The sequence below is a fragment of the Lytechinus variegatus genome, chromosome 3 (assembly GCF_018143015.1).
Source record: "Lytechinus variegatus isolate NC3 chromosome 3, Lvar_3.0, whole genome shotgun sequence".
NCBI classification, from domain to species: Eukaryota; Metazoa; Echinodermata; class Echinoidea; order Temnopleuroida; family Toxopneustidae; genus Lytechinus; species Lytechinus variegatus.
This window is the reverse complement of record NC_054742.1, coordinates 47,921,183-47,933,937: the sequence shown is the minus strand read 5'-3', so window position 1 is coordinate 47,933,937 and position 12,755 is coordinate 47,921,183. Positions and strand designations below refer to the sequence as shown.

General features: G+C 36.8%; 1 protein-coding gene across 1 annotated transcript; it reads right to left on the bottom strand.

Annotated features, from left to right (window-relative positions):
• Positions 1 to 562: 562 nt before the first annotated feature.
• Positions 563 to 10,888, bottom strand: LOC121411208 (sentrin-specific protease 8-like). Its single transcript, XM_041603788.1, has 6 exons — positions 10,726 to 10,888; positions 7,094 to 7,182; positions 6,574 to 6,682; positions 4,934 to 5,103; positions 3,666 to 3,876; positions 563 to 1,073 (listed from the first exon to the last, which is right to left on the bottom strand). Exons 1-5 carry the CDS (start codon positions 10,842 to 10,844, stop codon positions 3,713 to 3,715), a joined length of 651 nt encoding a protein of 216 aa, XP_041459722.1. The 5' UTR covers positions 10,845 to 10,888; the 3' UTR covers positions 563 to 1,073; positions 3,666 to 3,712.
• Between the last annotated feature and the right edge of the window lie 1,867 nt (positions 10,889 to 12,755).

Here is a 12,755-nt window from a genome sequence, read left to right as displayed (position 1 = left end):
TTTTATCTGATTGAGAACAACTGCTTATGAACAAACAAACACTGTAGATATCAAATTCCTTTTGAAAATGATGCTGATCATAATTTAAAGGATCTTTACCCTATCTGGTCACATATCAATTATCTCACATCCAAGCCAAAAGGACCAGAAAACTCTGAGTGACAATGTCTCAAAGTGATTTCTAAAGAATATTCACCGACAGGTGTTATAAGCTTCTGATAAGTTTGCATCTGATTGGCTAAAAGTAAAACTACTAACAGAATGCTTCATTGAATACTCCCCGAGACAACACCCCATGCACCAATCATAGCTAGGAGCTAACTCGTCTCTCTTTAGAAAACTGCTTAATAATTATTCCGCATTTATATAGCGCTTAATACATCGGAACGACATCTCTAAGCGCTTTACAGACATATTATTACCCTTGTCATCGGATCCTTGCATGCCCGCATACAATGTATGCACCTTCTCCACTCCCTGGATAGCATTCCAACAAGAGTTCCAAGACTCAATTGCTAGGCATACTACATATAGGCTTTCACATCCTACCGGGTTTTTGGCAAATTTTGGCAAGATTAACATTAGTGGGTTAAATGAATGCCCCCGAATGGACTTAAAAACATTATGCCACACAGAGAAGCAATGAGCACATTGATGTACACAGATGTTTGCAAACTGTAAACTGAAATAATTTTCATATATCTGATTGGATTTAAAGGTAATTTTAATTATCATAATTATAACTTTTAAATATAGTCATCTACTTTAAATTGAACAAAATTCATTCAACAATAATTTTAAGTATGGCTTGAAAACTAAATGGCAAACAACCTATTAGATGAAAAAATCATTAGTACCGGTATTCACTTAGAATTTTAAGATAAAATAATTACAGAAAAATCACGCCAGCGGCTTGGAAGACGCGATAAGAATAATCCTGTAGACCTCTGATGGTATCAGTTTCCTGCAAAAAGACAAGTGGGGTGTATAACATACCTCAATTGTCTCATAGTTTGATGAAATACATGTACCCTTCCAACACGTCTCCCATCAATAGGATAATCTGGAACTCTCTAAATGAAGGCAAAATGAAACAATAGGAAAGGAAATATGAAATTGAGTAAAGGTAACAAAAATAAATAGGTTTTGAAGAAATATATAAAGTCAGCTCTTATACATTCAAAAGTATACTTTAATATACTTTTTATTGATGTCTAGACTTGGAAAAAACATCATACCCACAATGCATTTGCCTCATGGCTTGATTCCTCTGCTTCTTTATCAAGGATATAGGATATATGGTAGATGTAATTACAAATTATATGACACTAAGATAGATACTTGTCATTTGAATTATTGTTTGATGTCAATCATTCAGCCCATTTTACAATGACGTCATCATCCATGCAGTTTTGGTCCATTAATCGTGCAATTTTGGATCCATACGATTTTGTCCATTGCATGCACGCCTAGACCACCTGCGCCATGGGTGTCGATTTGTGTTGTGAATTTATTGTTCAAGGGGGGATGATCTATTGTTTCATCCCCCCACTTGAATGTATGTCATCACGGATCGACACCAGCGACCTGCGCTACATGTGTGCTTGCAGTGCAAATGTTGAATGTATGCTACAATCAAGAATGCATTTTTATACAACTTACAAGGATCTATTTTCAGGTGTCATATTAAACAAATGAATGTTCGTGCAATTGACTGAATACTTCATTCGGTGGAAGATGAAATGAATGATCCATTCAAATTGACTACGCCAGGGTGAATGGATCATTTCACATTTCACCTCATGCAGTATTCTGTCCATCGCACTAATAAGCATATGTAGCAAATAATATCAATCAATTCCCCAAAATAACAAAGCCCATGCAGTGAACATTTTCATGAGACATGATGTAGGTGAAGTTGCTATAAACTTTGAATAAAAAATGCACAACTTCCAGTTAGCAATATTACTAAAATTTTGATGGTTTAAAATTGCCAGTCGCCATTGCCTTTCTTAAACTTAAATTACATGCCAAAGGGGTAGCCATGGAATTTCAGTCAGCCAGTTTACTAAATTCAAATTCATGGATGTTTCTATCCCAGGAGTCTTGTATTCCTTTTAACCTGTTGGTAAGACAGAAACTACGATGCTTGGAATCCAGTTTCCATGCATTAATACTTGTTTTGCTATTTCTCGCAAGCCTCTGCCAAGCTTTTGAAAATATATTACTGCTGAATGAGGGAAGCAATTTACTCCTGAGATTTTTCAGAAATGTATCAGGGTGGAGTAAGGTAGATATAGGAACTTGTAAACTGTATTATTCTTACATACAGTGTCACCATGACTTTCATAAGTTTGAAGAGTTTTATCCAATAAGGAAAAAAAAATATTGCACTTGCCATGGTAGTAACAAGTGCTAAACAAGAACTTAAGGAGTGGTTCATGAAACCCATAGTGATTATCGCTTACTAATCTACCAATCAGGTCAAAGGATTCAGGTAGCTTCTCACAATGGTGACACAACATTTGCTCCAGTCTTAACATCTCAGTGGCAATAAACATACCGAGATTATTTATCTGACTGCTAAGAAGGCAAGAATGCCTGTGAGCAAGCAACCAGGGGAGCAACAGCTTAAGGTCCTCTGCGAGGGACCTGGTAATGAGGATAAATGCCTTACCAAAGGGCACTAGCGCATCGCTTGGGAATTGAACCCGGGTCACAGGAATCCGGAACCCCCGCTCTACCGACTGAGCTATCGCGCCTCCTGGTAGAGTTAGGGTAAGGATTGTAATAGAGTTTTGGCTCAGAATAATGCAAAGAAAAGGATTGGGGCTGTTTATTTACTTTGTGAAGTTAAATTTTATATTTTCTTTTGGAGCAATTGTTGCGGGAGCAAACGTCACAGAACCCTCTCAATAGTCAGCAACAATCTATTGGTAATTGATGACTGGATAGTTTAATGTTGGGCATGTGAATATTTGTTTTTGTCTGTTTTTTTTCTCACTCTCTCTTTTTGTTCTCTTTCTACTCTTCTTTCTTTCACTCTATATCTCTTATCTTTCTTTAGATTTACCCTTTCCTTCATTACTTATTTCTTTCTTCTCTCCTTAGTCTTCCCTTTCTTTGTCTTATCTCTTATATAATTTATTGTTTTCCAACTTTTTCGCCTTTCTCTATTTTGTATTAATTTTTTTCCTTTTCTTCTATTTGTTCTGTTTCTCTTTTTTTTGTTTCTGTATATCCTATTCTTTATCTTCATTTAGCTCTGTTTTCCTTCTTGTTTCTTGTTTTTGCTTGCAAAAAGGTTGGGGTGGTGATAACAGCCGGGATAACAGATTATCTTGCCGTGATCACTTAACTAGTTCAAACTGAATTTCACTTTTTTAATGTCATAACATAATTATTTACAGTATTTTATAATCATATTTCAGTAGCTAAGTAATTCCATTTTTAATGTCTTCACATCATTATTCACAGTATTTATATTATCATAGTCTAATATTCATATGTATTTTGCATCATGATATTATTGTAACTTTATATGTTTTTTATCCTTTTGAAATCAGGACATCAATGTAAAACAGCAATTCAGCAGATCTTTTTATCATGTATAAATATTTTCTAATAAATAAATAAATAAAAATAAATCCCTATTATAGGCTTACCTAGCATCAGCATTGTTTCCCCTTCATTATCTGTTGAGAGGTTAGATTCATTTGACACCATCTTGAGCTGCAGCCAACTGAAGGATTAGATTCTTCAGATCATCTCTCTTCTTGGTTACACCAGCCTGGGTGACAGCACCAGCAGTCCCTTGGAAGTGATCTTTGCAGATATGTTCAGCGTTGCATATCACAAACAGGCCACAGTCGTAGCCTGTCATCGCAAAGCAAAGTTCAATGTAAATGCTTACTCATGGAAAACAAAGACAACTTTCAATGGTACAGTTTAAGTTTAGTTTAGTTTACTCCAAGGATGTTGTAGGACTAAGCCTGTTCATCAATCAAAATAGAAATGTATATTGCTGCTCTCCTTCAGACAAAAATTAGATGCGCTACTTATGTTGGCAGGGAGGGGTGGCAGGGTTATCGTAGACAGTGAAAAATTCCATGAAAACACACAAGAATCGAAAATCACTCAAAGTCATAGGCAACTTGTCAAAAGTCTGAGCCACTTTTTTTGCGGGAATCCCGCTATACAGGCCCTTTGAGACTAATCATTGCGGCCTTTCCATATGTCCCATCATTTTGTCTGAAAACTGGGGATCGGTAATAAGAAGTCACTTGCAGGATTCTTGTGGGAATTTTGACTCTGAATTTTGACAAGGTGCCTTAGCATGGCTATTTAGAAATCTTATCACTGGAGTGATAAAAATGCTATGTCCTTGCCTCTCTGAAAAGGTGAGGAAACACTGGAAAACATGAGTCATGGATGGCTGCTAGGATTTCATCATGCATGGTGTCCCAAGAAAGCCCGTAACACAAAGCTTAGCAATGATTGTAGAACAGATTTCTACGATTGATTACATTAAATATAATGTACAATCAATTGTAAAGTCAAGTGAACAATTAATCGTTAACCTACGGGACCCTAATATCGTGTCCCGGAGGATTGGGAAAGGTCTGGAATAAGTCCCAAAAGAGTTGATACATTTACAATTTTCCTACATTTTCAGAGCTGCCAAACTTATAGAAAGGCAAATCAGTAGTCTGCACTTCCAGATTTGTATTGTTCCAGCAAAACTAATATCTTTTCAATCGACCCTGGTCCCTATTTCTATTCATTTTATTCCATCATTTTCTTTTTTTTGCTCTTCCACACTTTTGTATTCCTGTATGTAATACTTTTATAATAAATATTACTTTTTGCTAACAGTTGGCAGCTCTGCATTGTGTTAAGTTTTTCAATAATAAATCCAACAACAATAAATTACCATTTTCCTGCTGAGTACACTGTTCTTGTACAAACATGACATGGGACTTCTCCAGACCAACATGAGGCTGCATCTTCTCTGCTATTTGCCTTGCTGCATGCTCATTAAAGGAACCTGAGGAATCGTAGTGTCTGAATGTACTGTCTCTTCTACAACACACCAGCAAGCTCCTGCAATTGGTCATAGAGAGTGGAATTTAGATGAGCTGTGTCTATGCCTAAGCCCTGAAGTGACTTGTCCAGAGCAGACATAATAAAAATAAATAAATAAGGCTATTTGTTTCATCATGTCTGATCATTTAAAAACAACCAAAATCTAGATGGATTCAACACTGTGTATTTAAAATCCATGCCTCCACTATTGCCAGATCTGAAAATATAATATCACACACTGGAATTATGAAATGTTCACAAATTTCATTAAAAATCTAATCAGATCATCATTCTCGTATGTATTCATGACCTCTGACATCATTAACCATAGATCTCATCAGATCATCGTCATTCTCAATCTCATGACATACATGCATACATGAGCAAGGTTTGAAATAAGTCCATAAAAGTTTTTTAAAACAGAGCTCTCCATTTATCACAAGCTAGAACCCAATAAACTTTCCTGATAGATAATTTGGCCACATGACCCCTAAATCTAATCAAATCAATGTTTAAAGTTGATACCCTAAGGTGATCTTTGATTAGGTGAAGAGGATTGTAGATGCAATATGTAGATATGATCATCCTGAAAAGAACTTTAACTGATGAAGAACAGTTTACAGTGCTCTGAAATGTGTGAGAACACAAATGTTTCAAGGACTTTTACCAAAAGATTAACGAAACGGTCCTATCCAGGAGTACCCAAAACCTCATATGATTTTCAATTATCATGAGACCAAGATATTTTCAGATCTGCCTGTCTCCAGGATCTTTGACAATTATACCCTAAAAGTATGTGCATCATTATTGATGTTTAAAGTTGATATCAGTTATAGTGGGAAAAAAAACAGGGTGAAAGGATGGACCGATGACCCATGGGCGGAAATCCCAGGGGGGACGTGTCCCCCTACTCAAAATAGAAGGGGGGACACAATATCAAATGTCCCCCCCTACTATTTTTGGTCTTTTATGATGGTAAGAAATACATCATTCAAAATCGAACTAAAACATGTATTTTGGGATGAGATGACCTTACTTTTGGGATGATAACCTGTTTTTTTGCCGAAATGACCTAAAATTTTGGGTGATAACCTTTTTTTTTTTTTTTTTTTGGCTTGTCAAATTTTAAAGTCCCTTGTCCCCTCTACCTTGTCCGCCCCTGCGATGACCCCAGAACATAATTTCTCCAGCAACCTCCTACATGAATGGTAGACAGAGGAATACAAAACTGCATAAAACGGTAAGTTACAAAAATACTCTGCCGCAATGCTGTACATGTATGTTCAATAAATATTGTATTCCGTTCCATTACAATGCCATTGGAACAAAATCTTGCAGATGAATTTTGGCAAGAATACAAAAGAAATAAATTCTTATAATAATTCATGAAGTCTGAATTCATTAGTTTACTCCTGCTGCCAACTACATGCAAGCAAAAATACCCAATGAAAAAACTCTACTTTGCAAAGGAATGAAACATGTACTTACCAATGCGAACCACCAACAGATGTGTCAGATTCGCTGTCATTTATAGCTAAAAATACAAGCTGCTTGTAGGCTAGATTAAGAGATTCTAGGAACATCCCAACCTCTGCATCTATCACAGTGAAAGGATGAAAAAAAAATTCTTGTATATTAATCCTTGATAATATACAATAAAATATTTGCTTTCAAGTTTCATCAATCAAGAAGATTCTCTTTTATTTTCTCATCAAAATGATTTAGAATGGGTGTCCAAATGTCCCAACACAGCATGATATTCCCAAAAGATAGCTACTTCTCCTGCAATGTCCTAAACACATTTTTTTTCTAGTCCAAAAACATTTTGTTGAATGATACATTTTTCTGACATACAAATTGCATTGTACATATCACAAGCTCGACCAATTGAAATAATTCCAATTTCAGTTTCATGCATGTGACCAAAATATGCTGGAGATTCAAATCTATAAAATCATTAAAGCCCAGAAGCTATATTTCAAATATTTAAAGGAGTGTTATTTCATACCTTGAGATAACTTGATAAACTGTGCTATATCAGGACCAATGAAAGCGACATCATCTGAAAAATCCTTGAAGAGGTCATATTCACAGTACCTATAAAGAATCCAAAATCAAGAGTTTAATTCATCCCCCTCTCAATGCTGCCATGAAAACATATTAACGGGGCACATCCATGTATACACAATCATCAGGAATATGCTGATAATAAATCTGCCTTGAATGACAATGATACAAAAAAAAATTACGTTGAGAAAAGGTGCCCAAAAGCATAAATCAGTTCAAAATAAAGGATTCAATATCCTATCTTTTGGCATAGAATGTAAATTAAGTCTATAAAAAATTTTACATTTGAGTTAGTAGATCTAGTGTGACAGCAACTGAAAACACTCCTTAAGAGCAGTGATGCAACGGGCCAAAAAAATTTGAGGGGGCACAATATTTAGGCAAAATTTATAAAAAGATGCAATTAAACAAAATGAGCAGGCAAAAATTATAAAAATCCAACTTTGTCATACATTTCTACATAATATTCAAGTTTATCAAAAATAAATCAATGAGTCATGAATTGGTGTGCCGTAACAAACACTCAGGGTTCCAACTCTGGCGTCGTGCACAGGAAAGTGCAAGGCACAACACCCGCAATAGTTCCATGGAATTTATTATAATTTTCGACATTACTTAGATTTGATATTCCTAGTGAAATCATTGTTTGCTATAACCTCACTAAATGATACGAAGCCACACTTTTCCTCTTTCTATAAAAACAGTACCTGTACTATATTCAATTGTTGATGCCGAAGAAGGTTGAAGCACACATCCCGATTTTTTTTCGCATAGAGAGCTGCGAGAGGGCGCGCGATAAATATGTTGCTTTTTTACATCGGAAGCATGTATTGCTGGTTGCATTCTAGGCGCTCAGCATTTTTTCCCCTCTTTTTTCCACTGTCAAAAGATGGCGTTCTTTGCCTATAAGTTTTAACATGAGATGAAATGTAACCCCTTGATTTACTTACATTATTTCCTATTACGCGCCAACAACTTGAATCGAGAGTGCTAGATCAGAAAAATTCATATTTCGATTGTTTGAGGTTCTTGACCGAGATTTGGAGGTAAGCATCAAGAAAAATCAGTTTTTAAGAAACTTTTAATATTTTTTCATCAAGTTATGGGCAATTCCAAGCAAAATTAGACATTTTCAAAAAAATTATATTGGCTCTATTTCAAATCTGGATCAAATTTTTCTTTCAAAACTCATATGGGATTTCATAAATACAAAGGGGAACATCAACTTTACATAACTTTAAGACAAAACTTAGAAAAAAACTTACCTCTGGTCCCTAAATTTTGTGATTAACTTACATATTTAGTTGTGGGATGATTGGTTTGACGATTTATTTTCTGTTTCAAATAACATATTAGTATTTTATGATTTATATAAAGTTGCCCTGCCCTCCCCCACCCCCCTCATTTTACCCCCTTGTTTTGTACTATACATGTAGGGGAGACCGGGGTGAGTTGGAACATGGGGTAAGTTGAAACATTGTAATTTTCTTAAAGCCTGTAAAATAAATTTATGCAATACAGTACTGCCCTCAATTTATTGCTATTAATAATACAACAGTGTTAAATTATTATTGCAATAAATTGAGGGCAGTATTGTATAAATTTATTTTACAGGCGTTAAAGAAAATGAAAATGTTTCAACTTACCCCATGTTCCAACTAACCCTGGTTTCCCCTACTCTGTTTAGATAAGTTTCGTTCATGTACATTTACTATGTATATCTATTGTTTTTGTCACGGTGCACTCATCACAAGCTGTGCTTTCTGAGTTGCCAACACTTACAGAGCGCGCAAAGCACGCTCCCTAGGGGTGAGTGCAGGGAGGGGGAGTTTTCCCCTCCCCCTCCCTTGCGAAGCGCGAAGCTTTCGAGGTTTCATACATTAAAATGAAAAGGAGCCGTCTCTCTTGTCACTAGTATATCAACTCCAATTCAGTTGACTATATTGTGATTTTGAACCTTGTTTTAAAATTGATTGTGAACGCACAAAAAAGGAATACAATGGAGGAAATTAAAATAATAATAACCCCGCGCGAAGCGTGGAAGCTAGAGCGTTTTGTTAATTTTTTGCCATCAAAAGGATCCCAAGAAAAGGGTATTCTCAAAGACATAATTATTGAATACTTCCCTTGGAAAGATCATATTTTATTGCAAACAATTTAGCGACAGTGCATATCTTTAACTCGCAAAACAGAGAAGTGTATATGCCGGGCGGAAGATATTCCTCCCCGCGCAGAGCAATATAATTCTGAAATTTCATCAAATACAGATATCTTCAATACCCCCATCGGCTCTAATTCAATTGATTTTCTAGGATTATTGAACGTCATTACTAGGAAAATGGTGCGCAAAAAGTTGAAGTTTCTGTGATTTATTGAAATTAGATAAAAAAAAAGATGACTTATTTCTTTCACTTATCCTGAAGCACTTCATTTTGAATTATAAAGAAACTTACGTGTCATTAAAAATTTCAAACTGGGGCCCCAAAACAGGACAGGACATGAACGTGCAGGGAAATGACATGAAGTTTAATAGAATTTGATAAAAAGATATTGTACTTTATTATTTACTATGACAAGAATTTCATACCTTCCTCTTTTTAAATTAGGAACCTGTTTGGCCCAAAATTATGGTTGTTTAGTAATGAGCTGAAAGCAGAGAAGTTGACTTGATGGAGGTGACGGCAGAAATTGATAAAAAGACTACCCGCCCAGAGCCAACCCGAACAGAAGTTGCGCGATCAATTTAAAAAAAAAGGTTACTTCTTATACTTCGGCCTAACCTTACTCTAATTCCATGCTGCATTGCATATATTTGAACTTTAACTGTCAAGAAACACATATAGCCGAGATGGAAAAACAGGGTTCAGAGAAAGGGTGAGGGAAACAATGGAGATCTTAAATACTATCATCTACCGCGCACAGCGCGGAAGCAAAATTCATATATAAATTTAGAGCAAGAGTGAAGGAGTTTCACTTTTGAGAAAAAAAATAAAAAAAGAAAAGAAAAAAAAACACAAAGCTACCTTTCTTCTCTTTCCTCCCTTCCCTTTTTCTTTTCTTCTCTCTTTTTTCCCCTTCTTTTTTTCTTTTTGGGGACGTTTTTTTTTGGGGGGGGCGACCACCCCCCTGGCTATGCGCCTGACTTTATCAGGTACCATTTCTTTGCAAATAACTATTTAAATATGGGTGATACATGTATCATTGCTTGAATGCTAAAAACTTATTTCTGAATGAATGTCAGTCACTTCGTAACCGTGGAACTGCCCTTGGGCTTAGCTTTACTTTAGACTTTTAGTAAGTAAAAAGTTTTGGGGCATTTTATTCGCCATTATTATTTGTGGGATGAAGGAAATGTCAAACTCCATTGTCAAACGGCACGCGTTGAAATGTGTGTCTGTGACTGTGTGAGTGGTTAAAAAATCTCTTCTTCCACTAAACCCTACAAATAAAATTTGCTATGTATGGGACCGAGGTAAATGTTGTGCCGCAAAATTTAACACAGCTTGAATAATTAACAGACATAGGCAAATCTACGATCTTCCATCTAAGTTTCTAACGTTCCAGAAAACTTACTCAAATGCAAAGGAAATCACTTGGTCGTTCAGCCATCTTGGCTTTTCAAGTAACGCTAGATCACTACGTCGAAGAAGGCAGTTGTGATAACTTAAAACGATGGGCCCCGTGCTCGCCATTTCGAAAGAGGACGCCGTACAGCCAGCATTTCAAGAGAATGCAGAAGCCCCGCGCCGCCCCGTTCCTGTGATCGGGATCGCCAGCGAAGAGCGACAGCAGCGGCGTTCCAGCCAGCAAACATAATCATACACTAGCAGACGACACACGCTCTCGAGTTAAAATTTGGGGGCTCTGCCTCTGGCATTAAGATCGGGGGGGGGGGGGGTATATATTAGGGGTGGGAAGTGTCTTTGCCAGGTAGACATCATGCACAGAGATGGATTATCAAAATGGACCCTTAATCCTTCTATCTCATACCATGCAGAGTCCCCATTAAAGTAAATTTGTCATATCCATGTAGTACTACCGTGGAATAGGCCCGGGGAAATAGGGTGGGGGGGGGGGGGGAACTTCAATGTGTCTTCACTCTGTAAATTGTCCTAAAAGTCGTAATTTCCCGAGATACCTCTTGGTCAAATATGTATCCCTTGATAATTTTATCCAATAACACGAGCCCGATTGACTATTAAAATCTGAATACTGAAATATTGGAAGGATTAAAGTCAATATCCAAACGACGAAAACTGGATTTAATACCTTGCGTAGATAATGATAATAATGATGATGATAATAATAATGATGATGGTGATGATGATAATGATGAGGATTATTATGATGATGATGATGGTGATGATGATGATCTGCAACAGTTGATGGATAGAATTTCAAAGGACTTTTTTAAATTTCTAGTTGGGTGTTTCATAAAGATGTTCGTAAGTTAAGAGCAACTTTGAGAACAACTGGTGATCCTTTCGTGTGGTAAATGGTATATACATTGGCAATGGTTGAGCGCGTGAGAAAGGATCACCAGTCGTTCTTAAAGTTGCTCTTAACTAACGAACAGCTTTATGAAACGACCCCCTGTGCTCATTTAAGGAATTCAGGGGCGGGGGGCTCAAGTCGCCCGCGCAGCCCCCGTCTAATTTTTCCCTGCCTTCGCTCACTCTCTCTCCCTCAGTCTATCTATGTCTCTCCCAGACTCCCTTCTGGTATCGGATTCAAGAACTTAAAACAGTTGAGAACATTTCTTACAACCTAAAAAAAATCACTGAATGTGAAAAGAAAATGAAGTCTGTAGAGCGCCATCAGCAGCAGAATGCGAAACAACCCCCATTTTTTATTTTATTTTTTTCGTCTTCTGCGTTCCGTCTGGATCTGAGTTGTATGGAAGCTTAAAAGTGCCACCCAGATGTTGAGATAGTTATCTTGGGAAGTCGACATCATGATAGCAAAAGATCAGATAACGAGATCCTGGATCTCATCATGTCCACATCTTTCAGAAGAGATGATCAGATGACAAGATCCCGGATCTCATCATGTCGACATCTTTTAGAAGAGATGATCAGATGACAAGATCCCGGATCTCGTCATGTCGACATCTTGTAGAAGAGATGATCAGATGACAAGATCCAGGATCTCGTCGTGTCGACATCTTGTAGAAGAGATGATCAGATGACAAGATCCTGGATCTCGTATGTCGACATCCTTTAGAAGAAATGACGAGTTACGAGATCATGACATCTGATCATCTCTTCCACTGGATGTAGACATGACGAGATAGAAGATCTTGTCATCTGATCATCTCTTCTACAAGATGTCGACATGATGAGATCCAGGATCTCGTCATCTGATCTTTTGCTATCATGATGTCGACTTCCCAAGATAATTATCCCAACATCTGGGTGGCACTTTTAAGCTTCCATAGAGTTGCATTGTGCTAAACTGAAATAAGCATCTTGTGACGATAAAGTGGGTTATTTTTTAAATACAATGTTCATACTGAAGGCATATGACCTAACATTAGGAAAATATGATTACTGCGTTGTAACCTTCTTTCCTTTTCATCATGCAAAAAATTTTACACTGATAAC